At 37.4% G+C, this 17,462-nt stretch overlaps 1 protein-coding gene across 2 annotated transcripts in view; it reads right to left on the bottom strand.

The window, feature by feature from the left end:
- Positions 1–17,462, bottom strand: part of brip1 (BRCA1 interacting helicase 1) — a 66,881-nt gene that overhangs the window by 31,633 nt on the left and 17,786 nt on the right. For both annotated transcript variants that reach the window (XM_041795811.1, XM_041795819.1), the window contains 7 exons: positions 15,597–15,818; positions 15,286–15,485; positions 14,766–14,898; positions 13,436–13,590; positions 13,166–13,343; positions 11,332–11,472; positions 9,544–9,705 (listed from right to left, as the gene is read on the bottom strand). In XM_041795811.1, coding sequence (XP_041651745.1) covers positions 9,544–9,705; positions 11,332–11,472; positions 13,166–13,343; positions 13,436–13,590; positions 14,766–14,898; positions 15,286–15,485; positions 15,597–15,818 — 1,191 coding nt within the window. The remainder of the gene's footprint in view (positions 1–9,543; positions 9,706–11,331; positions 11,473–13,165; positions 13,344–13,435; positions 13,591–14,765; positions 14,899–15,285; positions 15,486–15,596; positions 15,819–17,462) is intronic.

Raw genomic sequence — 17,462 nt, 5'->3', positions numbered from 1 at the left:
AAATAATCCTGTCAATCAGTTTTGTTAAATAAGAGAATTTGATGACTTGGGCCAATTTATGAACATGCCTTTGTGACTTAGGCAATTTTCAACCTGACTTAGGCCATATTACTTCTGGAATAAGTGACTTAGGAAAATCAATATACTTCTTTTTTTCCGGTACTGTGACAGACCATCAAGAAGGGTAAGACACAAACATCAAAAAATGTTAGTAGAGCACACAGAGATTCAGGAGACAGAGTCATGCTGCTCCATCTCTTTAATGACAGTCTAACTGTCATTTTCACTGGATGGTTCCTGATCAGAGTCAGAATAGTCATCTCCTACCAAAAAGGAAAAACATTTAAACTCTTTGAGGCATATCTGGTGCCAAATCTTACCAGTGCATTCTGTGATATCAGCCATCATTGGTCCCTGCTGTCTACAGCTGAGAGGCAGAAGAGCTACAAATGCATTGAGATGTATTGGTTTTATGGATTTATCCACAGAGGAAAAATATGGATTTTGACAGCCAGATGAAAACTAAATTGCATTTAAGTCTAGTTTATGTTTCTAGATTAGTTTACTTCTTGATGAAAACTAAACCAACTTGAGTTTAAGTCATCAAATATGTATTTTTAGCAGGTCTTATGTCCTATTCGTACAGGACTAGAATTACCTAGGGACCTCTGGTAATTTGTAACAATCATGGAGGACATTTATGTTTTTTAATCCCATCCAAAACCAGCCATGTCTGTATTTTGCGGAGTAAAATTTCCAGGGCAAATTACCAGCCATATTTCAGTGCAAAAAGTCCACAGGTAAAACTAATCCTATAGGAATTGGCATCTCTGTTATTTAGGGGGTAATTATGTTTTTTTACAGTCCATGCAGCTTTTTCTGCTCCTTTTTACAATTGAAAAAATCATAGAGGCTGTGTAGGAGATCGTTTACAAAGTTTTGACACATATAGGCTATTCTCTTCAGTTAAAAGTAACAGGAGAGGTTCATATTTCACATCAGACGTCTCCCTTTCTCATACATTAAGGGAGGGATGCTCGACTTTCTCTTTTTTCCACGTCCGATCAGCTGCAGATACATACAGATGACTAATGTGACTTTGATGGGTAACAGAAGTAAGAGGAGATATTTCACTAGTTTATTAGTCGTGGACAGCTTTTTACAGATCTAAAACATATTAAAATACATAGAGAGAGGGAAAAAGCCTTTTTGTCTATGATAAACTCTGGTTAATTGTCTGTGTTGGACACATGAAGGAAACATCTCCTGCAGAATGCAATGTGCACAACACTGTATTTTTGTATGAACTTTAAAAATAAAATCCACTGTGTATTTCATTGCTGCAGCCATGCAGCACCTTCATGTTTTCCTCCAGAAATGTCTGTAAATTTTACATTACAGACTTCACTTATTCTGTGTGAATGTACTGCACCAAACACTGACATCTGGAGTATTTCACAAATGTCAGAGTATTTTTAGTTTTAGATGACTAAATTAACAATGGTATGGTCCCAAATGCGTAATACTTTTGAAAAACATTCATTGCAGCTGCAGATTCTGGAGCTTCTCCAGTCTTTGCTAATTATCAGTAACTGCTAGCTTCATGGAGCTATTTTGTTGACTAAAATGACTAAATAACTGCAACATTTATAGCCTAGCCCAGTGGTTTTCAAAGTGTGAGGCAGGTGCCACAGAACTTTAGGGGAGGCATGGAACCATAAACCAGAAAAAAGGTGATTTGCTTTGCTAACCTCTGCTGTGCACGGAGCAAAATTGATAGACTTATAAATTAGTTACTATAGGGACAATGCTATAGAGTCAACTATTCAAGTTAGGATTTTCCTGCATTGATCCCGATGATGCTCAAGTCACAGTGTTTAATTTGCAAAGATTTACAAGCTAATGACAGCATGGGGCTGTGTAAACCTTTGGGTCATTTTAAGACTGAGCAAAAAGTCTTGTGACCAAAAAAAGTCTTGTGACCAAACTAGGGGAATTTTTAACAGGAAGTGAAAGGACTTTTGGTCACTAATAAGTGCACTGATAAAAAAAACAAGTACCAGGAAAGGCTGAAGGTGGAGAATGGTCTGCTGTTATGTAATCCTACATCAACTGTACAGATGAAAATGTATAGTTCCCACTAAATAAAAGGAAAAGGCAGATGTTTAAGGACATTTTCAAACCAAAATATCAAAAATATATTAAAGTTAAAAATGTTTAAAGTTTAGATATAAATGTTTGAAATGTTGTTGTTTAATTTTTTTTTTTTAATTTGAATCTTTTATGTGGGTGGGGGTCCCCCAAATGAATAATTTTTTCTTAGGGGAGGCTCACTCTCCCACACTTTGAAAACCCCTGGCCTAGCCTTTAAGGCAGTAAAACTTACTACTTATAAATAGGGAAAGAGTCCTGCAGCACAGCAATAACTTCACTAGCTAGGTAGAATTTCTTTCTTTTTGAAGTGGCTGCCATCTTGAAAAGCCTATAAAATGGCCTAAGTCTCACTCTTGACTTAGGCCATTTTACAAAATGGGTAGGATCACATGATCCGTTCAGTGGAGGATGTTGGTGATTTTACCAGAGGTGCCCAGCATCATAAAAAGCTGATTGAGGCAAAAAAAAAAAAAAAAAAATTTTTTGTCAAAAAATGACTTAGGCCATTATCTTATTTACATGCAGAAAGGCCTTTAAGTTTACTAGAGTGCCACTATTGCACATTGCAAGTTATTTTGAAAGCAGTGCCGTAAAAACTCAAAATTTAGCATTTTTTCATGCTACTAAAACTTTTTAGGGTTTGAGTTAACAAATGAACACTTCAAAACTGTCATTATTTCACTGATAACCAAGCAAGAACACTCATGATACCATTTGTATTGTATTGTAGGCAGTATAATCGCAAGCGCACATAATTACCAAATTGTGAAGCGCTAGTCTATACTATTTTTAAATTATGTCAAAAATTATATGTTTTAAGCAACCAATATCGGGTAATTTTGTGTTTGTATGCAACAAAAAAACTAGCAAACTCTGATTAGAATATCAAAAACTGCAAGATAATGCAGTGGCAAGTGCTACAGGAAGCTGCTCTCATCTTTCTGCATCTAATTCATGTTTTGTGCTGCTTACTTGTGATGAACCATGATTATTCTCTGCCGTGGGTTGCAAGTTCAATCGTCCAAGTTCAACCACATAATGTTCAGTTGGAGGGTTTTTAGAATTGAAAGACTCTGAATCTTCTGTGAATGTAGGGAGGTAAAAAAATCGCTATTTGGGGACGCTCGGATGGCCTTTGGTCAACCACCATGTGCGCTGGCAGCCCAGGTTCCGGTTTCTAGATTGTGGCTGCTGAGTTTGGACCTGCTGTGCCAACTCAATGTAAGCAAATAGTATTCCAGCTCTCCCTCATCAAACTCATCAAATACACAATCCAACAACTCCAAAACGCTCTCGTGGACAAGTTATGACATGTACACTCACCACGCTATTAAATAATCATGGAACATTACAAGACGGAGATGATTTAAAGCTAAATGCAAAGCCGGAACTACACTCCAGACATGGCTGCTGCACTGTGTCACTCCGCCCAGTGGTTCACTCAAGAAATAGTTCTGAGTATTTGCTTCATGCGTCGTAATGTTACATAATTATACGTTATTATTTCATAGCGTGGTGAATGTGCAGGTCACAACTTGTCCACGAGAGCGTTTTGGAGTTGTTGTGTATTTGATGAGTTTGATGAGGGAAAGCCGGAATACCATCTGCTTACATTGAGTTGGCACAGCAGGTCCGAACTCGTGACGGCGATCTAAAAATAGCTTACAACGACAGCTAAAGGTAACGAACCTATTACTGAGACTATAGGGATTATCGCAATGGACGAATTTGCCAAAATGTTGAAGTATCCCTTTAAGATTTCAGCTTTAATGTGTCATGTCTTGCTCTCCATTGGTTTGTCATGTTGATGTTGATGAATATTAAGCCACTCTTAAAGCAAAAATTCATGCACCTAGTCTTTGTTCAATGGCTCATTAGGTTATCGTCAAATATGTATCTAAATAAGTAGAAACAGGTGAACCTGTTCGAAAATTCAACCGGCACTTAAAGATGAGGGTTTTCATGTTACAGACACTGATTTAAGGAAAAGCTGCAGTGATACCTGGACTTTTTTTAGCTTTATAATCTCTTATTTGTTTCCAATATTTCACTCTATCTTTCCAATTCACTGACAGCCACAAACAGCTGCAGTGGGTGACAGTATCATAACAAATAGATGACTACAGCTACATTTGACCTCTGTTATCCATGTCTGAAACTCTAAGGCTCCAAAAAAAAAGCTCCAGCTTAGTGAAACAGCAGTAACCCTGAAGTTTCCACTGTAAAAACTCTTATAAAACATCACCTCAGCTCTAGAGGAATCAGGAGGGATATGCTACATGGGACAAATTGACCCATGACTCTAACTTCTCCCAAACACAGACAGAAAGTGTCTCACTGAAATAACAGCACTCCTGGAGCTGTGTGATTGGTGCCTCAGATGCCCCTGAGCTGCAGCTGAGGACGGTGCGTGCTGGTGGGTGTTCACCCTGCTCTCCGCTTTGACTTTGATTTGACACGTGCTCTGCAGAGCCCAGGCGCCAGCACTTGGTTCATCTTCACACAGACAGCGAGGCGACATCACCTAATGGCCCTTATCTCAGTCTCCTTTAAAAGCATCTTGCATTCCCTGCCATCTTTTCACCTCAGCAAACCTCTCTTTTCTACCATAAACCATCCATAACCCTCTCCTCAGTGGAGCATCAGTCCTTTCCTCTGGTGGCTTTGACCGGACAGCAGGGCCCTTTGTGGTTTTAATGGGAGTTAACTGGGGGGCTGTTGAGGCTGAAGTGCTACAAAACCACAGTGAGGCTCCATGGGAAAAGGTGTATTCGAGACCAATACTACAGGCATACTTTATGTGTCTGGACATCTTAAAAAAGAAATTTACTGATCTGTGTGCTGCTGTCCAACATTAGTGTGGTTCAAGACACCAGGATTTTAAATTTCAATATGACACTAGTAAAGATCAAACAATAGGAATGCTAAGGATGGTAATTTCAAGAAAGTTATTGTCAGAAAGTCAAAAGCAAGTCTCTGAAACAATCACTGCCCCTTTCCTTAGCTCTCTGCCTGTCTGCAACAGCAAAGTAATCTCAGTAGGATGCTCAAAGGGACTTTCAAAGCTAATTTCAGTGACACTCTGAAAAATACAGAACTTTCCTGCATGTTAGTGTGGAGATGTCAACTAGGATTCGGCAGTACCCAGTGTTTTAAGAAAATGTTTCTTTCACCAGGTCTAAAAACAAACAAACAAAAAAAAACATCCAGCATTAAGAATCACTGGAAGAGTCTTAAAGAACTCCAGTCCGTGTCCAGTACATTTTTGTTAATATCAGTGGGATTTGCAGCAGAATATTTTTCTTTGTGTTGTCTGTAGGGATGATGAAATTCTTTCAGGTATTCAAAACAAGATCCATGAGAAAGCTGGATAGATTCCTAACAGTGGCAAGCTAAGTCCTGATGTGACACAGGCTTTTATTTAAGTCTTATCCCTGATGTTGCAAATGTATTTGTGTAATTAGACAACATGCAGGAGTGTGCATCTATCTTTTGGAATTTAACCCTTAGAGCTCACGGCTATTTTTTTCACCATCATGTCTCATTTTTTCTTTAAAAGCTTGTAAAACATCAACCCTAGGGTGAACAGTCAAGCTCTGAACATCTATTTTTTTTTCAGGACAACCTAGGGTTTAAGAATATATCTACTACAGTAATTTCACTTGAATTTTGAAAAGTTAAATGACTCTAAAGACAAAAGAAAAAAAAAATCAGAATATGAAATCCAGAGATTTTTATTGATGACACACAGTAAACAATAATGACTAAGCTTTTACTTTGCACAGACTTGTTCTCCCATCTCTTGGGGACAAAACAGTGAAAGAATACTTATTCTGTGACTGATGGTTTCAAAATATCTACATATATACAAAAAAATCCATGCGCTTTATTGCAGTTAGAATTATTTGTGCCATTCCTTTAAGCAGTAGAGACACAACATCTTGCTATTGAAGGACAGCCCCTCCCACAGTGCACTGCATGTTTATTGCCCTCAACAAATATGGTGCTACCCACCGAAGAAAGCTGCAGTAAATGATCGAAAATGGATTAAAAATGGACAAAAAGACGCTTATTATCAGATCTGACACCGTGGATTTAATCTTTAAAGACTCTGAAAAGTCACTGAAGTTCCGGGCTCGCTAGAACGGCGTCCTCAAAGACTACGGAGACATCAAGGGTAGCAAACAAAATGATCAGTTTTCAGAAGAAGAAAAGAGTGCCTATGACATGGTTCAAAATTTATTAACGTTTTTCTAAACTGTTTCACTTCTTGTTATATATGACAGCGCTGTCCTCAGAGACCCCAAGAAGTCAGCCAAGATCCAGGCTCACTAGAAATGTTCTATAAGAGCTATGAATGCATGAAGAACATATTTAGAAAGGCACAACACAGGGCTTTTACAGGAGAAATTAAGTTAGCGTCTATGGCTTACGGTTCAAAAGTTACCAAGCAATTACCAAAGGGGTGCTCCGTGAGCTCTAAGGGTTAAAAGAAGACATTCCCCAATATTGGATCCATACTTTTTTTGCTGTAATAAAAAAAGGCATCGTTACTGTTTGATGTTTACTAGAACAGTATCTTAAAAAGCGAGTATTGTGATAATCTCTCTTTATTGTGTCTGCAGGCCTGTGTGCATCTCTGCTCTCTCTGCCCATCACAGAACAAACTGTATGAGGTGCTGATAGCCATCACCTCGACACACTGAACAGGGATGTCTGGAGATGACCTATCCTCTTTATGTTGCCCACACACATGTGAACACACACATCACAGGAGGGCAGACGGGACTCAGTGGCACCAACAAGGCCTCCATGGGCTCCAATTAATACCCCAGCCCTTCATATCCCCTCATCTCCTCATCTTTAAGAGCTGACTGCAGATTAAATATTAATGTGCGTGCATAGAGAGGGAGATAGAAGACTCCTACATGGCTATCAATAATAAAAAAACATCCCACAGCTCATGATCGCTCCTCAGCTGGCAGCGCAGGCTCACAAAAAGGAAGGTAAAATGAGAGAACAATGAGGCCTATAGTCTTAGTTTCCCCCTCATTTTGGAGGGCGGTTTCATCAGCTGTTTGAGGAAGCAGCTAGATAGCAAGCAAACAAGGACTGTAGAGGAATCAAACCAATGATCACTCCATGTGACACCATGAAGTACAAGATGAGCACCAGCTACGTGGATTTGCCAAAGGCAAAAACAAAACTTGCCAAGGGCAAAACATAACTGTGAAGGGCCACTGTTTGTTGGAAAACATTGTATCTTCTTAACAATATATTACTCAGCAGACTGTTAGTGACACCTGGCATTCATGATATCATTGAAACAGCACACTGAGTTTGCTAAAAAAAAATCTAAATTGGTTGTCCCCTGGTTTAACCTGAACATCATCACAAGTAGAGTTAATAGATAAGAAATATTTAAAGAGAAAAAAGGTAAAGGTTTTGTCTCCATTGTAAATATTGGGGAGCTAAAGGGATTACATATAATAAAGTTTTTTATTTTGGTAAAATAATGTTCTACATGATCATTATTTGTTGTTTATAGTGATTACATTACTGAGTGTGGAAATGTCTCCCAGTGCTTTGCTCACAGAGGATTGATCTTGTGTCCCTGTAAATAATAATGAAAAAGATCTAGTTGGCATCAAATTTACTAGTTGGTTTAGGTATTTATTGATATTTTCATTAATTTAGGCCCACAGTGCAAGTTACATGTTGTGGCAAAGCTGCAACGAAGCCACCAACCACTAGACGGTGTCTGGGCTCAGGTAACTGGACCTGCTCTATTCACTCTATTTAAACCAGCACCGAGATTGTGTGGCATCCTGTAGGAATGAAGCTGGCTAACTGTCATATAACCACCAGACCAATATTTAACCACATTCAGCACAGGTATATGGGTGTTTACCTGCAAGAGAATTGGAGGATGGTGATGTTTGCAACGCTAAAAAGATTTATCTGATTTACTCACAAGCATTGTGATTGAGCTGTTACTGGTCCTTTTTATTTTTATTTTTTTTTAATTGTTATTTTAAATATATTCTGCACCTTTTTAGTCTTATTTTATAAGCCAGATTTAATCTACGATTTAATTGATTTTATTTTGTGGATTCAAAATCACAAAAGTGAAAAACATGTAACTGTATTAACATAATTTAAAACACCTAAAGTTCCATAAAAAGAGTTGAGCTTCTTCAACTAAAAGTTAGGCTTTATTTTCTTTCTGGATTTTGATTGCTAAATACCATACTGTTAAAAACACGTCTCTTTCATTATTTACTCTATACAGTGAATGAAGAGTGTGTTTTTCTTATCTGGCCTCACATGTGCTGTGCTTCCCACAGTAAGTATGTCCATTGACCAAAATTGCAAATTAAAGTAACACGTAACATGTGCAATGTGGACAAACACACAATGATAAATGAAAATCCACTTGACCCTTAGTAAGCTAAAGTGACAACTGAGCTCCGGTAGACATTAATTATTCATGAACAAAAACGCACAGCAGACAAAGGAGGACAAAGTGTCTATGAGTGCGCTCTCACAGGCGCCCTCATTAACTGAAAGAGGATACAGTTCTGTGAGGATGACGCCATTAACAAGTACTTGACAAGTACCTCTATTGATTAGAGCTGATCTATTGTAACATACAACACCGCTGACAGCTGCCTCTGAACTGTGAGATCTGCTGGAATCTGGTCCAGGCTTTAAAAACTGGAGCTGGTTTTGTTAAGAGCAAGTTGACAGAAATACCTTCAAAGAACTAAAGCAGAACTAAAGCAGAGAATATGACTCCAGGTTTTGTCATGGTGTCTAGTGCCTCCAAGTGGTGAAAAGTTAAAATTTGTGTTTGCATCACAAACCATCTACCATATCTTCTTATCTGAAATGTAAATTTACTTCAGTCACAAAGCATCATTGGGCATTTTGTTTCAACAATGAAACCCTAAATCATCTGTGAGTACAACTACTTACTGCGTGTATCACTGAGTAACCAGAAAAAAAATGATGATTCTTGATGATTTATTCCTCAATTGTAAAACATAAGCCTGCTCTGAGGCTGTACTAGAAAAAGCTGTGCTTTAAGGTACATTAAGTCAAAAGTTTGCAATTAACTTCTCTTTTTAAAATGCCCAAATAAGACAACTATGAAAATGTTAAGATACACAAACTGATTATTTTAGTGTTTCATACTGTCTAGCTAAATAAGACCAATGTAACTGAAAAGTAGAGCACAGAGAATAGAAGATAGAAAATAGAGAATAGAGCAGTTACTGAGTAACTTAAATGAAACAAATCTAACACATCCAAGTCTTATTCATTACAGCTTAATTTCATAGGATATGTTTTCTGTTTTATGACAGTGTTTTCCAGATGTGGATTTACCTTATAAGATGGCAGAAAGCAGAGCACACCCTTAGCCACCACCTGGCAGACATGTAGAAGCAAAGCGCCAACCTCGTCCTGGAAGGCATACGTCTCAGCATGTTGAAAGGTGGCACACAGTTTTCTGCCTTGGGGTCCCGCACCAACAGTTCCAACCCAAACCTAGAAAACATAGTTGATACTATTAATTGACTTTAGTTAATGGATAAATATGAGTCTTATATAAGGCAATCAAAGCAATTCATCTTGTTATTGTTATTCTTTATAAAAAATATTTTGTTTTAATGTGATTTATGGCATTTTTTTCCAGAATAGTGAGGAGTTGTTTGACCAATTTCTCCAGACTTCTGATCTGTAGCCTAAATTGTAACATCCTATCTTTAACAGAAAAAAAAAAAAACAGAAATCTTATGATCATTGTCATCCTTGATTTAGTGTCTGCCCTGACTGTAAAACCCAGATTTCCCACAACCCTGTGTCTTTTTGATAGCACTACCATGTCTCCTCATTTCCCTCCTACCTCTACCTTAGTAGAAAGAATCAAACCTGTGAGGCTGTCTGTTGAGTTTCTACCAATTAAACAGTCAGACTGTGACATCTGCTGGGCAGAAGTGAAACTGGGGAAGGTTTAGGATTTCCAGAGGTTTTAACTTCAACTTGATCCACCTTAAGTATACAGTATATATCAAAGTTTTGTCAACACACTGACATGTAAATACCTGGTCCTAATCTAGATCAATGTATATATTAATATATCAACTTTAAAGACTGGGATTAATAGATAGCTCTGATGTCAATGAAAAAAAAAAGAAATATATATTTTTTTAATTCTGCATAGGTCTTGCATTGATATGCTGGTCCAACAACAAAAGACACTGTAAATATTTCCAATGTATTTAAGGTTATTGCATATATAGAAAAAATAAATAGAAGTATTCACATGAATCATCCTTCAGTGGTGGAAGCATGTTGCCTTTTGTGTCCACAAAGAACCAAGACAGATGAGCAGACGCACACACAGCTTCAGGTTAAAAAGCCAAATGCTTGCCAACAGCTGTTCCAATTGAGTTATCACAGATTACAGTGATTCTTTTGATTTATTCATTTCAAAACCTTTCACTTCTGTGCACTGAGGAGTCAGGAAGAATAAAACAACAAATAACCAGAATTTTACTTTTCACCCACCCACCTTATGTCCCTTTCAACCAATGCTTGATTTCAACCAATAAATAAAATGTTTTAAAATGTATTTATCAGTGTTGTCTCTTTAAGGTAAATTCAACTCTGTTTCAAATTACTTTAAAAGGTAGCAAACAAGCAACATGTAAAAGGCAAAAAATTAGAAAGGATTTAGAGAGTAATGCACACTAAGATGAATTCAATACAAAGAGTAAAATAAAAGATGGGTGATTAAAAAAAAACAGGGACAAGATATAAAAAAACAAAGCTATAAAACAGTTACTTAAATACAAAGAAGGGATGAGTAATAATTTTAAATGTTAATTAAACTGAATTAAACATTTTTTTAAAGATTAAAAGAATACAAGGTGTCATTTAAATACATTAGAAAAAATGAAACAATCATTGTTAAACAGAATGATGATAGTGATAACAACTTAAATAAAGAATATACATACAACATAATTTTAGATTCATTATGCTAATGGTAAAAAAAAAGCCAGATTGATTTAAATAGTCTTATATTGTGTTTTTTTTTTTTTTTTTAAGAAAAGCAGGAAAGTTGCAGTTATTAGTTAAAGCCTTGGACACTTGGTTTAACCTACTTACCTGAGATTTGTTGATGACATGGTTGGCCTCCAGCTGGATGGTGAATTTAACACCAAGTTCAGAGGAGAACGAACCCATGGGTGACAGAGTTCCTGATGTCAGCACGATGCTGTGAACTGACCCACTCAGGTCAGAGAAAGCCTGCCAGAAAGAGACACAGAGGTAAATAATGCTGTTATTAAATAACATTATAGTAAAAGTACTGTATATGTTGGCAAAGAAAAACTGTTAGAGGTAGAACTGTAATAAAGCTAATAGTTTAAAGCATGTTAATAAAGCATGTTTACAAAGCCTAATTGTGACAACACTTTTGAACTTTTGTGGAATTGGTGTGACTAGATTAACATTGTTTTGAAATGTTGAGGAAGCACAAGAGGAGCAATAAGTATGAAACAAAAAAACCCTGTTGGCACAAGAATTGCAAGGCAATTTAACTAATTATTAAGACTTATTAATGTTGGCCCACAATGCTGGTTTAATGTTGTGTGAAAGCTACTATTCAGCCACCTGCCACAGATATGCCACTGGGTAATGGGCCTGCTCTCCTTGCTCTACCGCTCAGATGTAAACCAGCACAGTATACCCATGGCATCTCTTGAGGCAAAGCAGCTAAACTGGTTTTGACCATTCAACTGGAGTAATGTGTACCACATTCTGTACAGGCATGTGAGCGTTAACTTGCAAGACTGGCGTTTGCTTGCTCTGCTAACATTAGCCACACTCTGCAAACCAATTTGACAATGACTACCTGCAGAGGAATGCACATCACAAGGTGCGAAATATTGCAGTGTCAATTAAGAAGCTGTCAATTTAATTAATAAGAATGTAATAATTGTTCAAAGTTGTTATCAAACAGGCAACATCCAACATGATTTTGGGCAGTGTTTCTCTGTACTGAATAAATTTTGCAAAATTTTAACTGTTTTTTAATTTTTAAACTAGTTGGCTAGTCTGAATTTAAAAGCCTGTTTAATCAGACAGGAAAATGAATCATTATACTGTATAAATACAGTGCTTAACAAATTCATTAGACCACCTGTCATATTTGTCTCAAAGACTGTCCAGCATCATGAAGTGCTTTAATGCGGACTCTGTCATTTTCAGTGAGCTCTCCATGGTTTACCATTTTGAACAGGAATGAGGGATTTCAAACTGAACCCAAATTTGAGCCGGCTCACTGGGCTTCTCTGAGAAGTCAGAAATTAATCAAGCATAACATTCAACCACTAAAACTAATTTTTCTGTTCAGGAATGCAAGTAAATAACTATAATTTGACATATTAATCAAGAAATATTAATGTGCTTTACTATTTTTTCAGTTTTTTGTAAATCAGTAAATTTGAAAATTCATGGATAACATTAATTAAATTTTAGCATTAAAAATATCTTTTCAGTTAAAGAGCTTCTACATATTGGTGTATTAACCATTGCAGAAACATAAAAAATGATTTTGGTAATTACCAATGCTGTTAATTTAGGGCAGCTGTGACATAAACCTTACTTTGGTTAGGGTTAGGGTGGTCTAATAAATTTGTTAAGCACTGTGCATCCCTAGCACACACACAAAATGCTAGTCCTCCCTAACAGTTATAACCTGTACAGTGGCAAAGTGCTAGTCCTCAGTTTCTATCTCCAATGGCGGCCCAGAAGCCGAACAACTTGACCACACTACTATGACTCTTACATTGTACACACAGACAAGGTGTAACAGGGCATAAATATCTCGCCTTGAATAGGCAGCATATAGAGGGATTATAAATTCTTTATGTTAACAGACTACAGTAAAGCATCAGTGGCATCTCCATGTCAGGCTCTGCCACGTCTATCCTCTCACCACAGCAGGGTTGAGGCACCAGAAGCTGAGCGTTAGGACTTCTGTCTTGACTTTAACACTCTGCCGTTGTCTTTGGCGAGGTCGGACAAAAAAGCCCTGTGCGTCAGGGACATCAGGTGGGACCTGATTTGTCCATGCATAGGTCCTCTGCAGAGCCACACGGTAGTCATCAGCAAACCTACACACACAGGGAACAGCTGGTTTGTATCCTTTATACATAATGCAGACTGGTTTGAGTTATGTTATAGTTGATTTCTGTTTGTCTCTGACCTGCAGTTATCTCTAAAGAGGAAGTCCAACACCACAAAGAGGCTTTTTAGGACAATTGATGTAGCTGAGCTGATGGTTGGGACTTGCACCATGTCCTCTTTACCGTTAATGAGACCAACACGCTCCTCTTTCTCCAAAACTGCAGCCAGGTTTTGCTTTAATATTAAAACAGAGGGAAACTTGTGAGAAAGATTACATGCTGCAGCTTACTATTGAACATCTTAAGCCAAAACACAGAACTGATTTCATGTGTTTACTTATTAGACATATTCTGCAGTGCTGGGCAATTAATTGAAAAACAATCATAACCAACATTTAGAGCCAGTAACTCACACAAACCTGCTGTGTCCATGTCCGCAGGGCAAGTTTGTGAGTTTAATTTTGTGGAAAACAACGATAAAACTAATAGCAATAAGCTATGATTAAAATAATCAACCCTCAGTGATGGCAGTTTTTTTAACAATAGCCAGATAAAAAATTTAAAATACATAATAATATTTAATATAATTGTATAATTATATATATATAATTATATTATATATATATAATTATATTATATATATATATATATATATATATATATATATATATATATATATATATATATAAATTTTTTTTTTTTTTTTAAACAACAGTTTGTGGTATTTTTTGGTATATTATCCTTGTTGATGTTTAATTGTAACTCGTGTCAGTGCCAGTAACTTACGTCAATGTCAGTTTTCAAGGAAAGAACATCTGTTTCACCTGAAATCTTTATCAGGAGTTCAGAGCAGGAAAATTCGTTTGAAAATGGCCGGTCAAACTTGAATAATCACCACTCCGGTTTAATTACTACTAAGGGCACAAAACTGTTTAAAGAGAACGGCATTTTATAGATTTAGCCAAATAATTTTGTTCTTGAAGTACTTACGATTGATGCATTAAACTTTAAAATACACAAAATTTCATTTATTTGCTTTGAAATTACACAGATATTTACAGCACAAACCGAGTCGGAGGTGGAATAACCATTCATTAACCGTAATCGACAAGAAGAGTTCAATTAATCATGATTATTAGTTTTGCCATAATTGCCCAGCTCTTTTCTACAGCCACCTTAAGTTGGCTTTATTGAACTCACAACAAGACTTCACAGTTTCAAAGAATGTTACACTACTACTTTATTAATTTAATTCAATATCTCTGTTTTCTGTTATGTTTATGACTTAAATCTCTGAATGCTATCCCTCTCCTTAATCTGGACAGCTATAGTAGATTTCTGCTTGATATCTGAAAGCAAACTAAAAAAAATAAGTTGTCAGTAAGCTGATGGTTAAGATATTGATTTTACCTTCAGAATGTCGAAGGTGTCAGCAGTGATACCGAGGCCGTAAAAGATCCCCACTATGTCCTTCCCACTCCAGACTTTAGAGGCGCTCTCATATCCCCGCTCTGAGAGGAGGCACTGACTTTCCTGGATCCAACTGCACCATGGACAAGAAAAACACATCTTAGCACATATCTGCTCACATAATGACCACAACAGATGTCAAAGGGGTGGTATAAGGTACTCATCAACAGTAAGTGTGGAATCAACAGCTGATTACAGCCAACATGGTCCATGTTTGTAAAGTAGGCTGTGGCGTCGGAGAACCAATTTAACAGAAGGGACTAGCTGACGGACTAGAGCATAGAGACTGGATTCACAAGGGAGTAGGGGTGATCAATATGTAATTTCACCATCTTCAAACAGGAGAAAATATGACTGTTGTCTACTGTGTGCAGTACTACTATAGTTATGTTCCTTAAAGAACAATGTTAAATAACTGAAACTATTCCTCTGAGCAGCTTAAGGCAATCAAATGACCTACTTGATAAGGCTGTAGCAGAAGTCTCTGAGTGGCTCATGCTTTGAGCGTCTGATATTAATTTTGACCATCCCATCAAGATCATCTCTGGACATCATCAGACTGTTGTTGTCTAAAGTGTAGCTGGCACTCTCCCTTGCACAGTCCTCGATGTTATGGGCCTCATCCAGCACTAAGATCTGGCCATCCAGGTTGATATCCATCTGATGAAAATGAAGATAGAGAGGGAGACCCATCAGAACCAAAAAATTTCCTTCAAACTTTCTCCCTGCTTTTTCCGTGATTCTTTAATTTTTCCTCCAAACCCTACTCACGCTCTGTCTGATCATCGGGTCCAGCAGGTAGTTATATGGGCAGAAGATGATCAAGGCCTCCTGCATTAATTCGCGGGCTGCGAAATAGGAGCATGAGCGGAGCCGTTTGCCTAGAGAGACCAGGTCTTCAATGTCCCAGGCATGATTTAGCCCATGGACCCTCTGCAGTGTGGACTGATCCCGCATCCTCTGCACACCATGGTAGTAGCGACATGATCTACCCTGAAATGTCATATTTTTGATTAAGTACAACGTTTACTTACACAGGCACCAAAATGTTTTACATTTTCAGAGTTCCCAATGTGACATAATTACATTTTTGTTTTGTCTGGCAAACAAAAAACAAGGCTTATTCAATTAGGGTTGGGAAACGAAGTGTTTATTAATTATCTATATTTTATACTCTAAAACCTTCAAATGACATATTTATGACAGCTGCTTTTATTCTGCTATACATCTCATGTTGGTTTAATGTTTTTCTGATCAAGTGATTGAATGAGGAGTATAAATTTCCCTCGTTAAGTGGTAAAATTGTCCATGTATCTGTAACATGCTATTTTAATAGAAACAAGTGGTGGATAAAAGTTGTAGAAAAGCATGCTGAAAATCAATTTAAAAAAACATTAAACTGGAAGTAGTTTGGTAAGAGGATTAAAATCATGAGCAGTCTTAAGAAACAGAGAGAAACTCCAGGATTTCCGATTCTAACATATATGGGCTGTTTTATTTTCTCTTCTCTTGTTTCCTTTTGAACTAAAGATGACTTACTGTGTTTCATATATGATCCTTCTGCTTCCTGTGATCAGGTGTTGCAGCTATTGTAATGGTTAACATGCTCTGACACTCATACAGTGAATGTAAAAGATGTGTAAAGATGCAGCATCTCATGTACCAACGAGTAATTACTCCATCAAACCAGGTGTCTACTTTAGACATCCCACCCTGTTCATTATGAGTTTAACAGCTGGAGGTGACACTGAATACTGTACACCAGAGGGCTCAGTAACTTCCAGTCACAATAAGAATGTCAGGATTGAACTGTAGCACAATGGCATGCTAAGCTTGGACACTTTGTTGACACTGAACCCTGTCTACTACGAGGCACTACGAGGAGGGGGTTGGAGGGTTTAAAGACCATACAAAAAAAAAAAAACACGCAAAGGTAGGCACCTTACAGAAAAGTTTCAAAAGGCAGCAACAACCCCAAGTAACGAAAAATGAAGCCAGTGCATAATTGCACAAATACACCGTTTTCTTATGCCCCCCAATGTCGATGCCATTAGTTCACAGCAGGAACGCATAATATTGAATTTTTGCCAATATCCACTATGTTGATATCTTCATGTATTTTTTGCAGATATAGATACCAATATTTAAATGTAGGTCAGACCTAAACCTTCTGTCTATAAAACACACAGGCTAAAGTTTGAGGATGAACACCTAAATATGCTGAATGTGGTTATACATCAGTCCAGCGGTTATATATCATTATAACCTGGCACAACCTACATTAAAATACATCTCAGTTTTGTGGACCTGAAAACCACCAATTGCTCTTCTCCTGCGAGATGCCATCTGTCCACTGTGCTTGTTTTCAACCAGGCAGAAGAGCAAGAAGAGCTAGCCCATTAGCCTGAGCTATAGGTCCAACTTTTGGTGGGTGGCTGAACTACAGATTGGACATAACATCTAAACATCATTCTAGGCCTGCATTAATAACATATTAATAATAAGTTCAATCGAATAGTAATTCTAGTGCTGACTAGTGAGTGTAAAATGTTTGTTTAATTAGCTAACTGCGTACATCTCTAATCCAACGATGATTAATTCTGCCTCCAGAAACCAACATGGCGATGGCCACCATAC

The sequence above is a fragment of the Cheilinus undulatus genome, linkage group 2 (genome assembly GCF_018320785.1).
Source record: "Cheilinus undulatus linkage group 2, ASM1832078v1, whole genome shotgun sequence".
Taxonomy (NCBI): Eukaryota; Metazoa; Chordata; class Actinopteri; order Labriformes; family Labridae; genus Cheilinus; species Cheilinus undulatus.
This window is presented reverse-complemented; position numbering and strand designations above follow the sequence as displayed.